The 19,060-nt window shown below is 34.5% G+C and overlaps 2 protein-coding genes across 2 annotated transcripts; one reads left to right on the forward strand and one right to left on the reverse strand.

Moving 5' to 3' along the window:
* The first annotated feature begins 54 nt into the window (after positions 1 to 54).
* Positions 55 to 13,091, forward strand: LOC142972149 (sugar transporter SWEET1). Its single transcript, XM_076112991.1, has 5 exons — positions 55 to 215; positions 8,577 to 8,757; positions 9,188 to 9,467; positions 10,142 to 10,261; positions 11,243 to 13,091. Exons 2-5 carry the CDS (start codon positions 8,585 to 8,587, stop codon positions 11,357 to 11,359), a joined length of 690 nt encoding a protein of 229 aa, XP_075969106.1. The 5' UTR covers positions 55 to 215; positions 8,577 to 8,584; the 3' UTR covers positions 11,360 to 13,091.
* Positions 13,092 to 14,792: 1,701 nt separating this feature from the next.
* LOC142987837 (uncharacterized) lies at positions 14,793 to 17,099 on the reverse strand. The gene is made up of 4 exons (XM_076136776.1): positions 16,906 to 17,099; positions 16,052 to 16,207; positions 15,350 to 15,496; positions 14,793 to 14,990 (listed from the first exon to the last, which is right to left on the reverse strand). The coding sequence occupies exons 1-4, from the start codon at positions 16,960 to 16,962 to the stop codon at positions 14,793 to 14,795; spliced, it is 558 nt and encodes a 185-aa protein (XP_075992891.1). The 5' UTR covers positions 16,963 to 17,099.
* Positions 17,100 to 19,060: the final 1,961 nt, after the last annotated feature.

A 19,060-nucleotide genomic window follows, 5' to 3' on the forward strand; every position in this document is an offset into this window, starting at 1 on the left:
TTGAAATCATTATTGTTGACCTTGGTCTACGTGACAACACGTCACGTCGGCAAATCTATTCAACCGGTTGTCAAATGTCATTTCTGACATTCAGTACCGGACGATTACAAATAGTGAGTGGCTGTGCTGTAAAATATTTAATAAATATTAATTTAAAAGCATCGTGCTTCAGAAATATTTCTTGTACACGTTTATCCCAAACTACTATAACAAAGGTAAGAACTTTTTTATAGGTTATGGTCACTAACTTTTTAATTTATTTTATTGTGTTTTTTTGCAAATAATAACTAAAGATTAATGCGGTTAGAGGATAAGAGGTTTTGTTTAGGTGTTATAGTAGCTATTATCTCGCTCGTTATGGTTTCATTCCTATGATTATAGGTTTTATTCATGCCTTGTCATAGTTTCCTATTTCTTATTCATATTAGATTTTTAGATAGGCTTAAAAATAAATCAAACATAGTCAGTAAACAATTCTAAGAAGGCAGTATTCTAAACATTTTCATTTAAAATGTATTCATAGTCTTTTATGGCTTACCTATACATGTTGCTTCCTTTCTATATTTAAACACTGATTAATGTGTTTGATAGGTCACTGGCCTCTCTGTAATGGGAGAACTTTGATAATTAGTTGAGTAAACAGTTTTTGTTCTTATAGCCATATCACAATATTTTACGAAATGTTTCCTCATTGCGTAATATCTGAGAAGATTATCATAGTTCTATTACTTCTAATGCTAACATTATAGTACATTATAGGGCCCAAATATTATGTTAATTGCTCTGGACACTACCATCTACACACCAAACCATTAAACCTATTTTTTTAAAATACCTAACATACATAGATGATGATGATGAGTACAAAAATCATCTTTAATTCTGCATAGAAATACTTATTTGGATTTAGAAACCTGTTCAACTTGAAGATGATAGCAAAAAAAATGTATGTAGAACTCAAACACACAACATTGCCACCAAAAACTAATAAATACAAATGAATAACAAACTGGACTGACCAATACATTTTATAAAACTTTTTTATTCATTCTTGACATTCTTTGATTCTTGTCTGATTTAGAGGTTTCTTTTTCTATTTTGTAGCTAATCTCCTGGTAACTCTGGAATTCTGAGTACTAATCAAATGACTGTCCCAACTTTGAAACCTATGCATTACATCATGATCATAATAATACTTGCTTTTGCAGACTGCCAGTGTAACATGTGTAAAAAAAAACTAGTTCAATTTGACATCCCTTAAAAGTTCCATAGATATTTTGTACCATTCTTTTTTACTTTTATCTTAGACAATTCCACTAAGCACAGCCTGTAGGTATAGAAACTGATTGGTTTAAGTTCCATAGACTTTTTGAAGACTTCAAAAGGCCAGCAACCCAATGTATTCTACCTTGACGAAAAGGCAATGATGTCTGTCATATTGAGATGACTATTACATGATTCTGAACTCTTTTATAATTAGAAGCCAGTATTTGTTTCTTTTCTTAACTATTTCAATCAATAGCTTAGAAAAGAAGAACTATGAAATAAGTATACAACTAAAAGTTAACCTTCAAAGAACTGGTTACAAGGAGATCATTGAAGCATCTAGTAGTGTCAGGTAGTTTTAAAAATACTTTAAACTACTGTTTAGTCTTGTCAAGTTTGTAATAAAAATACTACAAAATGCAAACCACGATGTGTTACGATTGCCTACACTCACGTGTCGAGTAACTCGTAAAGATTAGATAAAAGTAATTATACATATCTGTAGTTATCGTCTATGACTCTTTATAATTTGATCAGATATCAACACTGGAATAGTAACTGTTACACAGCCAAATCGAAACTTCTTAATACTAGCTGTGGCCAGTGACGCAGATTTACTGGCCTTTGTGGCGGTAATTAAAAAAAACAAGATTACTCTTTAGCTTTGTTTTAATATTGTACCTAAATATAATATGTAGGTGTTTGCTCTGATCATATTCTTATTTTACCCGTTCGTTAACCGATACTGCTACTGACGCTAACGCTCTTTAAAATAAATCTAAATTAAAGTCTATAAATATCTACCTATAAAATTATTTAGCTCTAAAGTTTACGTATCCTATGTCTGACCTAGCGATATTGGTGCATCATCCGCTATTGGAGATCTTCGAACTAATTGCCTCAGGAATGCTACATTCCGTGTACATTTTTCGCAAATTCTAATAACCAAGAGATCAAAGCAACTGCATGCTAAACATAACTAACTTGAAAGAGTTGTAATGTAACCTTGAATTTATCAGTGACATGAATAACCATTAGTAGACAAGCAAGACAAGTAATGTTATTGCATAGTCTACTATTAATTAGGCGCCAAAAGACGGGCAAAAAGAGGTTTGTTTTCGTAACCCAACAAATTCTACGTATTCCTCAAAAGAAGTTTCAGATTGAATATTATTTTACTATTAAAAAAAATGGCGCGATTTAAGATTAAATTTTACGTGCGGGAGTTGTCTTTACTAGAAAGAAACGTTTCTTGTTTTATGTTCATCATAAAATCTATAAAGATAAAAGTGCAGAACAATAGCAACGCTAATTAAATGTCAGTTAACTGTGGCCTTGTAATAATAACTGTTGCCCCACTTTTACTTTCTAGCTATAAATTATTCAGTCGATTAGAAATTTGTTTTACTGAACTAACTAGGTTGTTACCTTTTTTCAAAATACGTTAAAACATAAAGAGTAAATAAGTTTACGCGTTCTGAGTCCGATGTTATCCGAGAAACTAATCTGTTGATCAATCTCACAGATGATTTAATAAACAAGAAGGAAGCCCCCAACTCGAGAGACTTTTATCTTTATTTCTATTATCAAAAGCAAAATCTATGAATTTGGAAACCAGGTAAGCTGCTGCGAGCTCTAGTAACTTTTGTAACTGTTCTTAGAACCCATACTTTCGATAGTTCTAACATCTAAATGCGAAAGTAACTATACATTACAGACCTGACATCAATAAACGTAGGTACGTTAATTAAGTAATTTATAAAAAAATCTGTTGCTAATCTATGACCCTCAGGATATACTGTAGTCTGAAAAGTATGATACATATTATACATAAATTACTTAATGTATGTATATTCATTGATTAAGTTGATCACCACGTCATTGCTATTGCATCAGGTCTGTAGGTAACGTGGCTACGCTAACGTCAAATTGAGTTTCAATTTGATTAAATCGATCCACTTCAAAACAATTCTGATTCACTGATATTTATTTCTGATCGAATCGGAGTACCTATGTACATATTTCGATTCGATCAAAAATATGTAAGTGGATCTACATTATCTCTATGACTTGTACATTTGTCAAATCTACCTCATCGATCGCAGTTATCTTGGTAAACGGCAAACATTTACCTACGCGTATAATAAGTAATGCACTTGCATAAATATTGCAATGTCAGCAGCTCACACTGTAAGAAAACGTTCCTATTATTCCTTAATAGTATATCATCGTTACGAACTGGTTTCCATCATCTATTGAACATAAGAACTCTCTAATAGGTCGCGATCTTCAGCTCTTCTTTATCAGTTACTGCTAGCAATACGGCGCGTACCATTTAGCCGTATGAGGTCCCGCGCTACTTTTTCCAAGGCTTGGTTTCCACTCCACAATATGATTAGCCCTATAGTTAATATATTATTTAACTTGTCCATTACGTCTCCAACTAGGTAGGTACTATTACTTTATACTATATTGTTAACTTTAGGTCTTTGACGGGGCACGGTTCACTTGATTATTTAAATAGAGAGATCCTTGGTAGATATCCCGAGTTGCTAATTAGCAGCTGCTGTTAATGCATGGTGTTATGATAATTCTATCTACTTATAATAAGGGTTTATTAACTAAAAATCAAATAACCAATTCCATCATATTATCTTTTATCTACAAACTTCAAGCAGAAGACGAAACTGCATAGTAATAGGATCTAATTGTACGCACAGACTCAACGAGGCATTGTTTTGGTAGCCTTTAAATTGGCTTCATTTGAACCTCTTGGGCCAGTTGTAAACAACCTGTCAGTGTACTTAGAAAACCATTTATTATAACTACGGACCTTAACAGTTTTGTTTTTGACGATAGGCCAAATTAGATATTTTGTATGTCGCAGCGTATGTAGATAGTAGTTTTATATTAACGACTTAAGATAACAGTCATTAGGTAATTAAAATCAAAGTTCGTTTTATGTTTCTCATGCAAGATTCATAAAACGTAAACAAAATTATTTACTTACAAAACGTGTAATGACATGCGTTTATTAAAGTACTCGTCATGCAAAAAATGTTCAACACATCTGACCAAAAGTCAGAGTTAATAAAGCAAACTGAAACAAATGGCGATCGGTGCGTCATGACGTCACGGCTTGTCGGTGGGTGTGCGCATGACGCTTGGGCAATTTAAATGGCAATTTGTTACAATATACTAGTTGAGCAGTGATTGTTCGTTATTGAGCCTACTTCAAATTGTATTACTGTTAGGGTCACGGACGTAGGGGCCGTGTAGGTGACTTTGAATGGCTGTTATGCAGTTGACATAAGGACATAATATGAATTTAATAAGGTTATTAAAGCGTTATACTGTCTTAATCTTAACCTGGTTAAAAAAATCAAGAAAGTTATGGTCACTGAAAAGTTAAGACCATTTAAATGTCTGACGATCCTATTCCATGGCTTCTTCTTTTCTTTTCTTTTCCACGCTTCTTTGTCATTTTAGCTGTTCTCCTGTCATACTTGCAAGAGTTGAGTAAAAATAATGCTTAGAATATTAATAAAAAATCCATTAAAGCAGCTCTAAAATCCTTGATTTGCTATAAATAACTCGTTTTAGTACACAGGTTATATTCATCAAACTAGATTTAGTACTCAGTATGTAGGTACCTATTATATTATGCTTTAATTACATGTCAAGCAATTTGCATGTAGTACGGATACACTACACTACACGCTTAGCGTATCTCGTTACTTGCCTACCGAGATCGTCATCTGCATTACAGATATTATACCTAGGTACCTAATGCATTAATCAAGCTAGTTAAGTACATCAAAATCGTCGGCGTGTGCAAATTTGCATTTGCGTCATATTTTTATTTGAGTTAACGTAAGGCCACGTCATCGTTTTCGGGCGAAGACTTGCGAAATAACACAATACGTTAGGCAAAGCTTATGAATAAGTGGATCTGCAAATCATAATTATACAGTTATATACTTTGAATAATTATGAGATCTTTATATAAATAATACTTATGTTTAACAAATTTTAATATAGGTACATACATCGTTTGATGTCCTTCCTGGCGCAGTGGTTAGGACGCTCCTATTGCGTCGCGCGTCGGGTTCAATGCCCACAAGGAAACGGTTATTAATTTTGTACCATCCACAAAAAAGTATTTGTCAGAACTTGTACTAGTAGTAGTAAACCACAGACCATCGTAAAAAATAACAGAATGATATCAAGGTTTTAAATTAATTTCGTATATCCGCGATTTAACATATCAACAACGCAGCAATCTACGAAAATACTGATCATGTGTAATTTTATATGTATTCACAGTTAATTTCTGCGAAAATACTGGGCTTGCGTTATTGTACAAGTACACAAAATGCGACGACTCTTTCTTTTAAAATATATTTTAAAACGTTTTTCCTGTTGCTAATCGTATTTTATGTATTGTGCAAGTATAACATAAATTAGCACGTGACAGGTCCTGATATCGAAACTAGAACTAACTTAATAGAATTCTTAATTTTTAAAATAGTTGCACAACATCTAAGTAGCATTATTTCCTAATTAAAATAAGTCTAAGGTCAACGACCTTTTAACCTTGAGCTCCAATAATGTACAAGCAGAATGTGCTCATTAGACGGAATATTTATAAAGTGGGAGTTTCTAGTTTCTAAAGATTCGCTTTTACTATGTTCGACACCACAGTATTACTTTCGCATACACGATATATGTATATCTAGATTAAAGTTATAACGCAATTAATTACCAATATAAACTGCATAAGCCTATGGGTCACTGATGAGTGGCCGTGAGTTCCTTGCCAGCTCTTTTATAAGGCTCTACCCTCTTTCCGAGCTAGTGGTAGATTCAGTAATTGTAACGACTATCATAAGTGTCAATATTTGACCTAAATGAATATTTTTTTTGATTTTGATGTTCTAAATTTCGACTGTCAGCCGCGTACTTTGCATACAAAGCTCTTTACTAAGTTATTGATAATTCACATATTAGAAGTTGGTGATGTAATCATTCATTCATTCATTCATGATGTAATAATATAGCCTATTGATTTTATGACCGTTATCAATTTATCACCAGATAACAAGTTTATGATTTGTTGATAGATGCCCACGGTTGTTAATTCGGTTTCCGGGTATTGCAAATAGTTACTTATCAGATTTTCCTGCTAAAAATTAGTATTAGTAGTCAGAGGGATTTCCCGATAATGTCAATAGACTCGTCTTAGATGACATATACTACAGTAAAGACACACTTAGCAATAATCAGAATAAACAGGTGTAACGTAAAAATATACTTTTTTGAGTTTGCAGTAGGTTTGCATAGTCCTAGATCCTCTCATAGCAGACTTTCTATGGCCCGTTATGGTCACCTGGTTAATCTTTTAAAGCAACGTTTTAGTTCGACAGTTCAATTTAAGTACCAAATAGTTATGCACTTGAATGCCTGTTATGCCTCATGGCTGAATGTAGCTGAATATGTATTTATATTGTATCACCTATTTCACAAACCTACTTTCGCAATAAATGATTTGACTTGAATATTTCTTTATGCTAAGGTCCGTATTAGGTAGGTTCATAGGTACTAAAATGGGTTTTTATATCCTACTCCAAAGTTTATACCAGCTTATTAATACGAGCGAAAGGGTACTTAAATTGTCTTAAACGAAGAAAATACAAAACCACAAAGCAATGACCAAGAACACACATTTTATTTAAGTTCCCCTGACATAACTATCAGCTTATTGGCCTGTTTGTACCGAGCTTGCACACTAAGTAACTCAACTCTAACTGCTATTAATTGAAACAATATCAATTTAGCAAATGTACGTGTGTACGTATGTAATTTAGCAAATGTACGTAGAAAGCGTGTGCGAATACGCAGTTAGTTATTAGTTAATAAGATAGTATTTATATGTCCTTGTTCATCACTTCATCAGTGATTGTTTGTAACAAGTGATTTATTCTGTCATGTTTCTATTATGTTGCTGCGCGCAAGCATTGATACTCGTTCGTGATTGTAAGTGTAGAGTATGTTGTTTGTTGAGTGCAAGATAACGAGAAACGATATTATGTATTATTGATAAAATGTATGTATAACCAAATATATTATTTAATAGTCTCTTAACATCTTGTTAATGTATTTATGCAGAACAAGCTTCTGCTCTCGCTTCGTCCGCGTGAAGATTTCCCAGGTTAGAAAGTATTCTATGTGTTACTCTAAGTTTTAAAGTATGTGTTTACAGAATTTCATAAAAATACGTTCAGTAGTTTTTGAGTGACAGTAACAAACATACATACATCCATCCTTACAAACTTTCGCATTTTTAATATAAGTAGAATTATGATAGCCTATATTTTAAATCGAACATAGTTTTCGCAAGAATTGTAGCGTCTTTGCGCATTTCAAAAAGACAGTTGATGACTGTCAGTAAAACTAGTTATTGCTTAGTAAAATCTTTATAGTTTACTATTGTTATCCAGTATGTTCGATTCGTGCACGGTTAAGACACAGTAGTTAGTGGGTTAACGATTATGAATCTCATAAAAATTAACCATAAATTATTGCACTAAGGCGATAGAATTATGTTACCAAAGGACTGGTATAATTATTTGCATTAGAGGCCGTTTGTATAAAAACTAATTAATGTGATTAATTATAAAAATGTTGTATAAATCATCGTGAATAAAGAAAATCAAATCGCATCATGCTTACATTTCGTCATGTTTTAATCTAAAATTTGGTGATGAATCGAAGGAGAATGCAGAATGCCGTCATATAGGTACATGCCAATTGCGAGCTTGTTGCGTGGAATTACGAAATTATACCGATATGATAAACTTCGGTGATAAAATAAAATCTCATCTGTGCCTTTTATAGATATAGTATTGATTGATATACATACATATACACGATTTCTGAATGAACGCGATCATTTGCCTCCCGCGATATCAGTTGAACACCGCAGCCGGGGGCATACCCTCAAAAGAATCTATACTTATAATAAATAAAAAATAAATGTAAAGAAAAATCATCGTTTATCTAAACAGAGTAAATTTTAAAAGTGTTTTGAAACTTACGAGAATAGTAGAATGAATTAGCTTTTTATTATATTTTTTCGTTCTAAAAGCATTGGTTAATAATAATACATTTTTTTTGTTCAGATGACATTAGTTTGTAAAAATAAAAATACCTAAAAATTTAAAAGAGGTCGTGTGTAAAAAAAAAGTAATGCGTAGCTCTATCGACCTGTTTGTAAAATTATAAATAAAAAAATATGTTATTTTTTACAGAATCCAAGATGCTGGACGCCCTAGCCGACGTTCTTCAGCCGTACAAGGAGATTGTAGGCAATGCAGCTGCCATCGTCACCATCGGTCAGATGTTCTCTGGCTCGTTCATCTGCTGGGACATTTACAAGCAGGGCGGCACTAGGGGCATCGGTATCATGCCCTTCCTCGGTGGTATTGTTATGTAAGTATCTTTAGAAGTTTATTTATTTATTATTTACAGTAGAACCATTTGCGCTATTAAATGATGAGTTATAATTATTTTATTTGCCATGCATAGTTTTAATAATATTGCTAACTACTAATAATATTGCATCTTCAAAACTTGTAACTATAAGGCAAAGAAGTGTATCAGCGATTCGAACTTTCACGATAAAAAATCTGAGACATCCCCGTCCAATCAGTATGAGCAAAATCCAAAACGGTATACACATACCTTACCTGCATTTCAGTCAAGTTGTTTTGATTCATTCACATTCAAACGTTTCTTCAAACGGCTTTTTACGAGCTGATACCCACGACACGCTATTTTAAACATTACCTTCCAAGAATCTTCTCAGACGAAACATTCTTCAATCTACTACCATTATAACACTACCCTTTTCCTTCCACAGGAGTTTACTCAACTTGAAATTCGGCTACATCCTCCGCGACGACAAGATGATTCAAGTGAACTTCGTCGGTCTGGCCCTCAACATCGTATACACATTGATCTACTTCCAATACACTCATGAGAAGATGAAGGTGTGGGCACAACTGGGTCTTTCGGGAGCTTTCTCAGCCGCTCTCATAGGATACGCCAATATGGAGGACCCGGCACTAGTTGAGAACAGATTTGGAACTATTATTACTGCGTTCATGTTTTATTTGATCGCTTCACCGCTTTTCGGTTTGGTAAGTGGCTATTTTCTTCATTCAATCATATTCAGGAAGTTTTCTTGGGTCTTAAGAATAGCCTCTGAAGTCATTACTCACGTATAAAATCGTAAGAGACTCGGTTCACGCCAGTTCACGGGTCATTTCAAATGTCAATCTAAAATACTGAATCCGACCATATTTACTTTATTAAAAGTAGTTTGGAATCTAATTGAGATTCTTTAGCGACAATATTAACTGTTTTTTTCGTGTTTTAATATTAACCAAATGATCGTAAAATTGTTTGTTAAGATAAGTAGCCATTGAACTTTTATTTATTGTCATGTCAAAGTAATTAAACTCGTAAAATCTAATTTGTTGTAATTGTTCTGATAAACTGTGATTATATAATTTTATGGTCTCATTTTAAAGGTCAAAAGTCTACTATATATTTTTCACGAAGTTAAAATGTGGCATCAGCACAAAAACTCGAGTATTTTGTCATTTATCGAAAAAAATACTAAATATCTGTGTTGATCTAAACAAGTTTATCGGACTAATAGACTTGTTTAGATCAACAAAAAGATCGTACCTTTAGATCGCTGGTCTGAAACCTTTACCAATGTTGTATCGTAATATACTAAGTGAAACTTGCAAAAACCTAAAGTATATTTTTACTATATATTCTAACACATGTACGTTTATAATTACAGAAAGAGATAATAAAGAACCAGAGCACGGAGGGCCTGCCGTTCCCCATCATCTTCTCCGGCTCCATCGTCACCTTCATGTGGCTGCTGTATGGCATCATCCTCAGGAACAAGTTCTTAGTTGTAAGTATCATTCTATACTAGCTTATTTTCACATCCCGGCTCAAGATGATGTTTTTTTTTTAGGTAGAGTATGTCTTTCCTATCCTCTCCACTCCTATGTATACATCAAAAATTTTTGTACAGGATTCTCGTAGCTCCAATCAAATTTTATCATTGCATCTTTTCATATTGATTGATTCTATTCAAGTACTACATATTGTACCTGACTATATCTCAATGGTATATTGATAAAAGAATAGATAATATTTTATGGACATCTGTTTCAAAGAGGATAGTAACTAAATCCATACTAATATTATAAATGCGAAAGTAACTCTGTCTGTCTGTCTGCTACTCAATCACGCCTAAACTACTGAACCAATTTGCATGAAATTTGGTATGGAGATAGTTTAATACCCATGAAAGGACATAGGCTACTTTTTACCCCGGGAAAATGACGCATTTCCCGGGAAAATTCAGGTTTCGCCACCGAAGTCGCGAATAATCAATATTATAATGACATTGAATTAACAAAATTCCGTTGTCATGGCAACAGTTTTAATGGCGGAAATGCTTGAGCGCGAGTTATGGGATATAAATAATTTTGAGAATATTTTTCGTGAAAAAAAGCATATTTTGTTGTACAGGAATAATTAAGTTTTGTATTAGTAAAAAAAATCATTCACGCGAGCGGAGCCGCACGGGTCAGCTAGTAGATTATATTTGGAGCATTTGCACTTTTTACAATTTGCAAATTCCCACCCCTGATTTAGTCTGTAGTCTCTATAGTCTGTTTTATTAGGCCTATTAGTTTCCTGCAATTTATTTTATAAAACTAGCTTTTAACAAGCAGTGTTAAGCTCAGCTTAAGAATAGCATAAAGTAATAGTAAAAGGTTATGATTTGAGTCCGTAATGGCGGTAAAGTTAGTCAATTTTTCGTTTTACGAAAACAGTAGCGTATATATTAAATGGTTATTAATGATGTATTTTTTATTTCCAGGTACAAAACTTAGTAGCAGTAGCGTTATGTTCGGCTCAGCTCGCGTTGTTCGTCATCTACCCGTCGAAGCCTAAAGGCAAGGCGGACAAGAAGCCCAAGGCGAAGAAAGCCGACTAAATTAAATAGTCAAACTCATAGCACATAATACATAGCTACTTGTAAACGAATCATTACACCTTAATATGGCCGTGTTATAACGGTAAAATGCAAAATGATTTTGAATGATGCTCAAAAGTATTACTGTCGCTAAGATACACGTGTAAGTGACAAAGACAACATACTTAAGAGTATCTTAAAGATGGAGAATATTTACTCTAAAATTCTTAACTTTAAATAATAATACTTGAAAGGGCACTCTTTGAACCCATTTCCAAACACATTTCTTTAAATTATTGGCATGATTAAAGTTCATATTACTTACTCATTGTAAGCGCAGTAATCATTTTTTTCCAACCAGTAACATAGTACCTATTGCTTTGCCGGCCGCTTGTTGACGGCTAAACGTCTACCAGCGGTCGACTAACCGTCAGTCTAGCATTGTCTGCCTAAATGTCAAGTCAACCTGCTTGAGCTATTGTCCTACATGCTTACATCAGATTGACGTCATATTAAAATTCGTTAAGGTGGCGGTCCGTTTCCCAGTAGCTATGTGTGCTTATAATCACGAAGTTGCCTCGCTAGTACGTTAGATTACAATTATCTACTGTTTTATTATCTTTTAGCTGTTCTAACGATAATTACGTGATTAGAAAATTACGTAACATTTTATCTTTATTTAGTAAACTGATAACTAATTGCGACATGCGACAATAATAATTATATGCCTCTTTGACCGCGATAGTGTTTTTATTATATACTACTAGATCAGCGGTTACGAGGTCCCAGTTTCAATTATCGTGCTGGGCAAATTGTTATAAAGATTTTCCATTGTTATCGAAGTCGATTAGTTGATTAAACGATATAATGTAAATTAGTCGTTTAATCCAGAATTGATTTAGTAACATTAAATCACGCTTAAAGATACTAAAACAGTCTCTTAGTCGAATAATAGGACAATTGTATAGTTATCCTAATATTAGTCGATTATGAAATTACGATTATATAAGTTTATTTTTATATAGAATGTTGAGAGATTTTACAAATTGGTAAATGAAATATAGATATGTTTACTTTTTGTCTAATTATTTGTATATGTTACTGACAATATATGAAATTAAGACGTTGTATGAAATATCTTGCAAATAAATAGTGAAGAATATTTTGTACTTGTGTACAGAATTTGACTTTTACAACATAATTGTTTATTATGTTTTTTTAATCATTTAGATAAGCTTCAAAAGCTTAGATAAATTAGAAAATGTACAAAAGCATTCTTTTATTGAAGCTAAGTGAAATTGTTACAAATTAGAGTATTTTCATGTTATGAAGTACAGCCAAGATTAAAAGTAGCAGAACAATAAAATTCTTGATTAACTTAACTATATTAAGAGTTAGCTGAATTTAATTGTGTGTCGATTTTTGACGATGACTGTTCTTAGAAATATCGCTCATTAGAGAATTAAAAGGGAACAAAAGGTATAGTTAAAATGAAGGTTAGGCTTAAAATTACTATTAGTAAAGTTACCAACTTGTATATACTAAATATCAGCTATGAAACTGGCCCTGAAGAGTAGAAAATGTTGTGGCAACACCAAACATGCATTTTTGCTATGAAATCAATTCAAATGTGTTATTTTATATACCTCTTTATGTATAAATGTCAATAATTTAAGTATTAACATTCCTAATGTATTTAACAAACTGTAATAACAAATCTATTAATTTTAATAAAACTTTTTGTAATGACTAATATGATTTCATTATACCTAAATTTTATTTTCTCTCAAGAGAACAAAGGTTGTATTCGGACCTACGCCATAGGTCAATTTTATCCGACCTCTCGCTCGCATTTGCTTGTCTTTGTCTTTCATATTCCTATGACCGTTTGATGTATGACGTAGTTCGCACGTTTGTAACGGTCCGTGTATGGTAACTTTGTTTGTTCTTAAAGCAACGTTCTCTAGGTATATATCGTTTTTGTGTATTATGCATCAGTAACGAGAATAATATTTTATTTAGTTGATCAATCTAAAAAATGAAGTTGTTTTAAGATATAAAATAAGTATGAGGCAGAAAAAAAAAACATACCTAGTATCAAGTCGCTTTCTCGGTCTACCCTCATGCTCCGATGCGTTATAATGACAAGTAGATAGGTACATGTCATTGTGTGCACGTAACCATAAATTATTTGCCTGCAAAACATTTACAATCATAATAAAGATGCTTAAATACCTAATTACTGAAATTGGTGTAAAAATTAAGAAAGAATTCAGCAGTGGACCGTATCTTTTACTATCGAAACAAAATGGCGGTTGCCATATCAACAAAATCTGTAACGAAGCTATATGGGTAAGTTGCAATTTAAATACATACTTATTTATTTCAGTTTGTAGATCAGATTGATAGCTCCGAGTGTAATATATTTTAGTTCATACAGTTTATACGTAATTGTAGGTAAGTACTTATATTATAATTCTATAGCGTAAAAATACAATTGATCGTATCTATTTCATTATTTATCTGCAACTAGTATTGTATTCACCTTGCCAGGATTAGTTGTAATGAAAGCACTAAAATTAGGTATTTTATTCAATGCCTAAAAATAGGTACATTATAGGTTCATAAGTCTTTCCGGTTAATCAGTATTACTAGCAATATATCATTAAGCGCCTAGTAATACCTAACAATAGTAAAAAATAGTAACAATGTATGAAATAGTAATAATAAAAATTACAAGTTTATAAAAGACACGTAATAACGTCCCTAATTGAGATTATACGGGTTGTAAAATAACAGGCCTTGGAGGAAAACTACATAGGTATACATTTGTTTACTAGTAAAAGGAAATAATGCTTTTATTTTTAAAAATAAATATTACTGCGTTCATAGATTTCAGACAAATGCTCACATGAACCGGGAATCGAATTGTTGAAATCGTACACGCGTAGGGCCTATACTCAGCGCCGATATAACACACTAGCTGACCCGCGCAACTTCGCTTGCGTCACATAAGAGAATCATAATTTTCCCCGTTTTTGTTACATTTTTCACTGGTACTCTGCTCCTATTGGTCGTAGCGTGATGATATATAGCCTATAGCCTTCCTCGATAAATGGGCTATCTAAAACTGAAAAAAAATTTCAAATCGGACCAGTAGTTCCCGAGATTAGCGCGTTCAAACAAACAAACAAACAAACAATCAATCAAACAAACAAACTCTTCAGCTTTATAATATTAGTATAGATTAGTATAGATTGGCCCCATATAATAAAACGCTAGGACGAGAGACTAAATAAAATGTTGCATTTGCTTTAACCATGTTTTAACACACACTAGATTTTAATGACGAAAATGAACCATCTGAATAAAGATAAAAAGTTTATTTCCAAAAAACCGAACTTAAACCACTATTTTTATTTTCATAAAAATAATCGCACACAATTTCGGGCTGTTACGGGTTAGGCTTTTGCTTGCCTTTATACGCGGGTAGATTCTTTACTTGTTTGAAAGAGGCTTCCACGAACACTTGCAGTACGACTTCCTTGGTCGCTGTGACGCTCAGGGTGAAGTCCACACGACCCTTCTCGAAAGGAAACACGTACTTGAAGTCTGTCGTTGGAACGGTTAAGTTCATAAAATAGTGCTCGCCCTGTGGAACAAAACATTAATTAAACTCAATTACCGGCTAACCTATTACTGTCTTCTCCAGGAATTAAGCCTAACTTCATTCCTGAAGAAGACTGCTTTTTGAGCGCCATACTGCCCAAGTGCTGGTTGGGTGGGTTGGTAACTTGGCATCCATTCAGACAAGGAGTGGACTATAGGACTGTATAACTTCAGGTGCTATGAATGGATGCAAGCGATGTGACATTATGTCACAAATAAACTGAGTATATTTAGTCAAAACGGATCCAGTTCGAACTACCACGCGCCGTCGCTTTTTGGCAAAAGAGCAAAGGTAGTTATTTTTATATGAAAAATAACCCACTGTAAGAATTCATGACTTACTGGTAACAAAGGACAGACAAGGCCGCCATTCTTAAGCATTCCTCCGATGAAAGGCTCATCGTTGATCAATTCGCAGAATCTACAGTGAAACTCTATGAATGAGCGCCGGTACTCGTTGTGAAGGAACTGGCTGAACAACGCAGACACCTAGAAACCAGACCCTTTTATGTAACCAAAAAAAGAAAATTAATGAGTAGATACCCCATGGCTTCTTTTCCTGGGGCAGTAGGGCATTACATCGCCGGCAATACATTTTAATCGTGGGCCGTTTAGCCAGGAAAGAGTAGGTAACGTACATCCAGGCACACTTACTTCAAACTTTTGGGTATTTTTGTTTACTATACGCAAGAAATCAATTCTGCCAAACAAATAATGCTGTTTGCTTCCAGTATCTAATCTATCATCGTCCCATTGATCAGTAAAGGTGTAAAGAGTTACTAACGCATTTGTTTAAGCGCCTACCAATTTGATCTAGATCGCAAGGAACAATTTTTTTGACATAGTAGGAAAAATTGCGGGCTGTTATTACGCTACGATAAATCGCCCGTAAATCGAGTGTTTCCTACTACGGCATCCTGTACTCAAATTGTACCGCGGCACCCTACCTAAGTATGGATAAAAGTAGGTAGGTAGCTTTTCAAGTTGTTTGTCGGCACCTTATGTATGCTAAGCTATGTTTCGAGATAGAAAAAAACCTCTAACCATGAGAGTATTGTCCAGTGGTTTTACATTAACGCCGTAGATGTTGAGGTAGTAGGGCGAGTTGCGGCCGTGTCGACGAATGTTGACTCCACCGCTCACGATATACTTGTGATTCATCGTGGTCACATTCGCGCGCTCCATTATCACTATCATGCTCTGAAATACAATCAATGTATAGTAAATTTGAAAGGGAAAAAGAGGGGACATATGCCCTTTAGTTCACAAGAGACCAACGGATCAAGTATTGGTATAAGAATGGGCACTCCTCCAATAACTATTGGAACTCTTAGGTGCGATCAGGAACCGGGTGCCCTCCGGGCTCGGCGGCCTCGATGCACTGCACCACTTAGACATACCGTAGCAATGCCACTGGCTCTTTCTGATTAAATGTTCTTTTTTCTTCTATAATGTTACAACCAATGTGCTCACTTGCTGCCCATTCTTATTATCACATGCTAGTAGGTGCTCCCAACATACGGTATGATCAGAGACTAATAAATAACCTAGCTATATTCATTTTCCTTAATAATTGACGTTTAGTCTATACCGCTGATTGTTGGCAGCTCCTCGCATGATCAATTATTGTATCAATCACATTGTAAAACTTTTGGCGATTGAAAAGAGTGGCCGTGAGTTTATCGCTAGCTCTTCTCATAAGCTAGTGGTAGATTCAGTAATTGTAACGACTATCATAATTGTCAATATTTGACCTAAATGAATAAATGATTTGATTTGATTTGATTTGTTCTTTAAAATTAGACTACTGTTTTATAGTTGCGAAGTTAGACACAGTTTATTTCTTTGGGAACTCCGTGTGGAAAATCAAATCACATACAGAAAAAAAAATCACTTACTTCAACGAAAGCCGTTAGCAACGTTAGTAAAATTATCAACTTTCCAATTTCCATCATGTAGTCGTTTTCAAACACTAGTTCACAAATAAAAATGAATTCCACTACGTTTAAACCAACGGAAATAAATACTATAATTGGTTATATTATAATTCAACCATAGCTAAGTAATTTCAAAGCAATGTTCGTAACAATACTTACCTAGTTATTTATTTATATTTAGTTTATTGTTCAAACTACCTGCTTGTTATTCGTATAATGTTTGTGTTCATCGGTCTACAACGATCTCGTAATTTAACAACAATGATTTAGCTAAGTATTGGAAGCTGAGTTGAATGTTCGCAATGACATTCAGCAATTTTTTTTTCTGCATACCAGTAGTCACACGGGCAAACAGAATTAAGACCGGCGCTCATTATCGTCATCTGCATCAAAAGGATCCATCGGAAATGCTATACGCAGAGAAACTAAGCTTTGATATGATGCAACGCCCTTAGGGATGCCGAGGAATCCTTAAACGTGCCTACTGCCTAGGCCTTAGACATAGTTTCCGAAAGTGTCTGCTTGGACATAGATACGCTAGACTTCTAAGTTTCAAAGTGCGTCCATTGCCAAACATGGCAGTCTTAGGAGCCTACTTTCGTAATAGAGCGAAGTCTTGCAAATGTTGTTTGTCGTGAGTTCAAAAGTTAAAGCTGGGATTAGTTTTTTTTATTTAAGTGCCTGGCAAGGATTGAGATTATATTCTCAAGTAAGGTATCGAACTTACATTACAAGTTTGGAGTTGTCAAAACACTTTTAAAGTTGTTTAAATAATTATGAAGTTTATTTGCGAACTGCTAAATTTAATGACAAATCTGTTTAATAAAGAACAAATACAGTACTTAGAATTTTATTAATGTCCAATGTTTAATCTATTCTATTTTAACGGCACGTTTGGCGCAGTGGTTTAAGCGGTCACTTCGCCGCAACAACCGGAGCGCCGCGTGTGGTGGGTTCGAATCCCACCCGGGACAAATCTTTGTGTGATGAGCACGAATATTTGTTCTGAGCCTGGATGTTAATGTAATATATAAGTATGTATTTAGAAGTATATAAGTATGTTTATCAGTTATTTGGTTACCAAAGTACAAGCTCTGCTTAGTTTGGAATCAAATGACCGTGTGTGAGTTGTCCAATCATATTTATTTATTTTTATTTTATTTATTCTTTACTGATTTTACCATCACCGTGTAAGTAATAAAAGTGTTTTCAATATAGCTGCATGTGCAGAGTCAGTCGTCAGTTTGACAGAGTTTCGTGACTAGTACGAAACGGTTCGGTACCGTATGTGTACAGTAGGTACGCGCAATCTATCGTGACCGGCTTGAAGTTAGGCATAATAGAACATCTGCGCAGCTACTGCTGCTAACTTCAAGCTGGCTAATTTAGATTGCGCGTATTGTGAGCCGCGAAATATAATCCGCTTGGATGTAGAAATATCGTAGGTAGGTATTAACATGTGGTAGCCGCCACCGTCCCCGCTAGCAGATAACGCTGACGTCTGAAAACTATTCTAAATTATTATTTTTCCTTGAAGGTAGCTTCTATGTACACTTGAAGTACTTTTTCTTTAGTTGCAGTCAGAGAGGCGATGACGTCGACTCGGCCCTTCTCGAACGGGAACTTGTTGTGGAACGCATGCGTCGGCACCGACATGTTCATGAAACGGTGTTCACCCTTTGAAACAGACATACGTAATATCAAACTTCTTAATAAATATCCGAAGGTGTAGATAGGTTTACGGTATACACTCACGTTTCGCCATTTATACGTACAATGTTAGGCCCACGTAATATTGGGGAGACTTTATAATTCACTGGACACAAAACTAAACTCCGGGCTTCTATTGTCTGGTATAAATTACAATAGACCTAGTACACCGTCCGACCTGGGTATCGAACCCGAGACTTCGTGATCAACATTCGGGTACATAACCGACCGATTGAACTGCCTCTGTGGCGCGGTCGGTAGTATATGCGGCTGCCGTGCGAGAGGTCTCGGGTTCGAATCCTGGGTCGGGACAAAAAGTCTTTTCTGAGATTTTCTGTTAAGAATTTCTTAGAGATTGCCTGGAGTTGGGAAGTTGAGGTCAAAGACCTCCGTGCCTCGGAGAGCA

This window comes from Anticarsia gemmatalis, chromosome 4 (assembly GCF_050436995.1).
Source record: "Anticarsia gemmatalis isolate Benzon Research Colony breed Stoneville strain chromosome 4, ilAntGemm2 primary, whole genome shotgun sequence".
NCBI classification, from domain to species: domain Eukaryota; kingdom Metazoa; phylum Arthropoda; class Insecta; order Lepidoptera; family Erebidae; genus Anticarsia; species Anticarsia gemmatalis.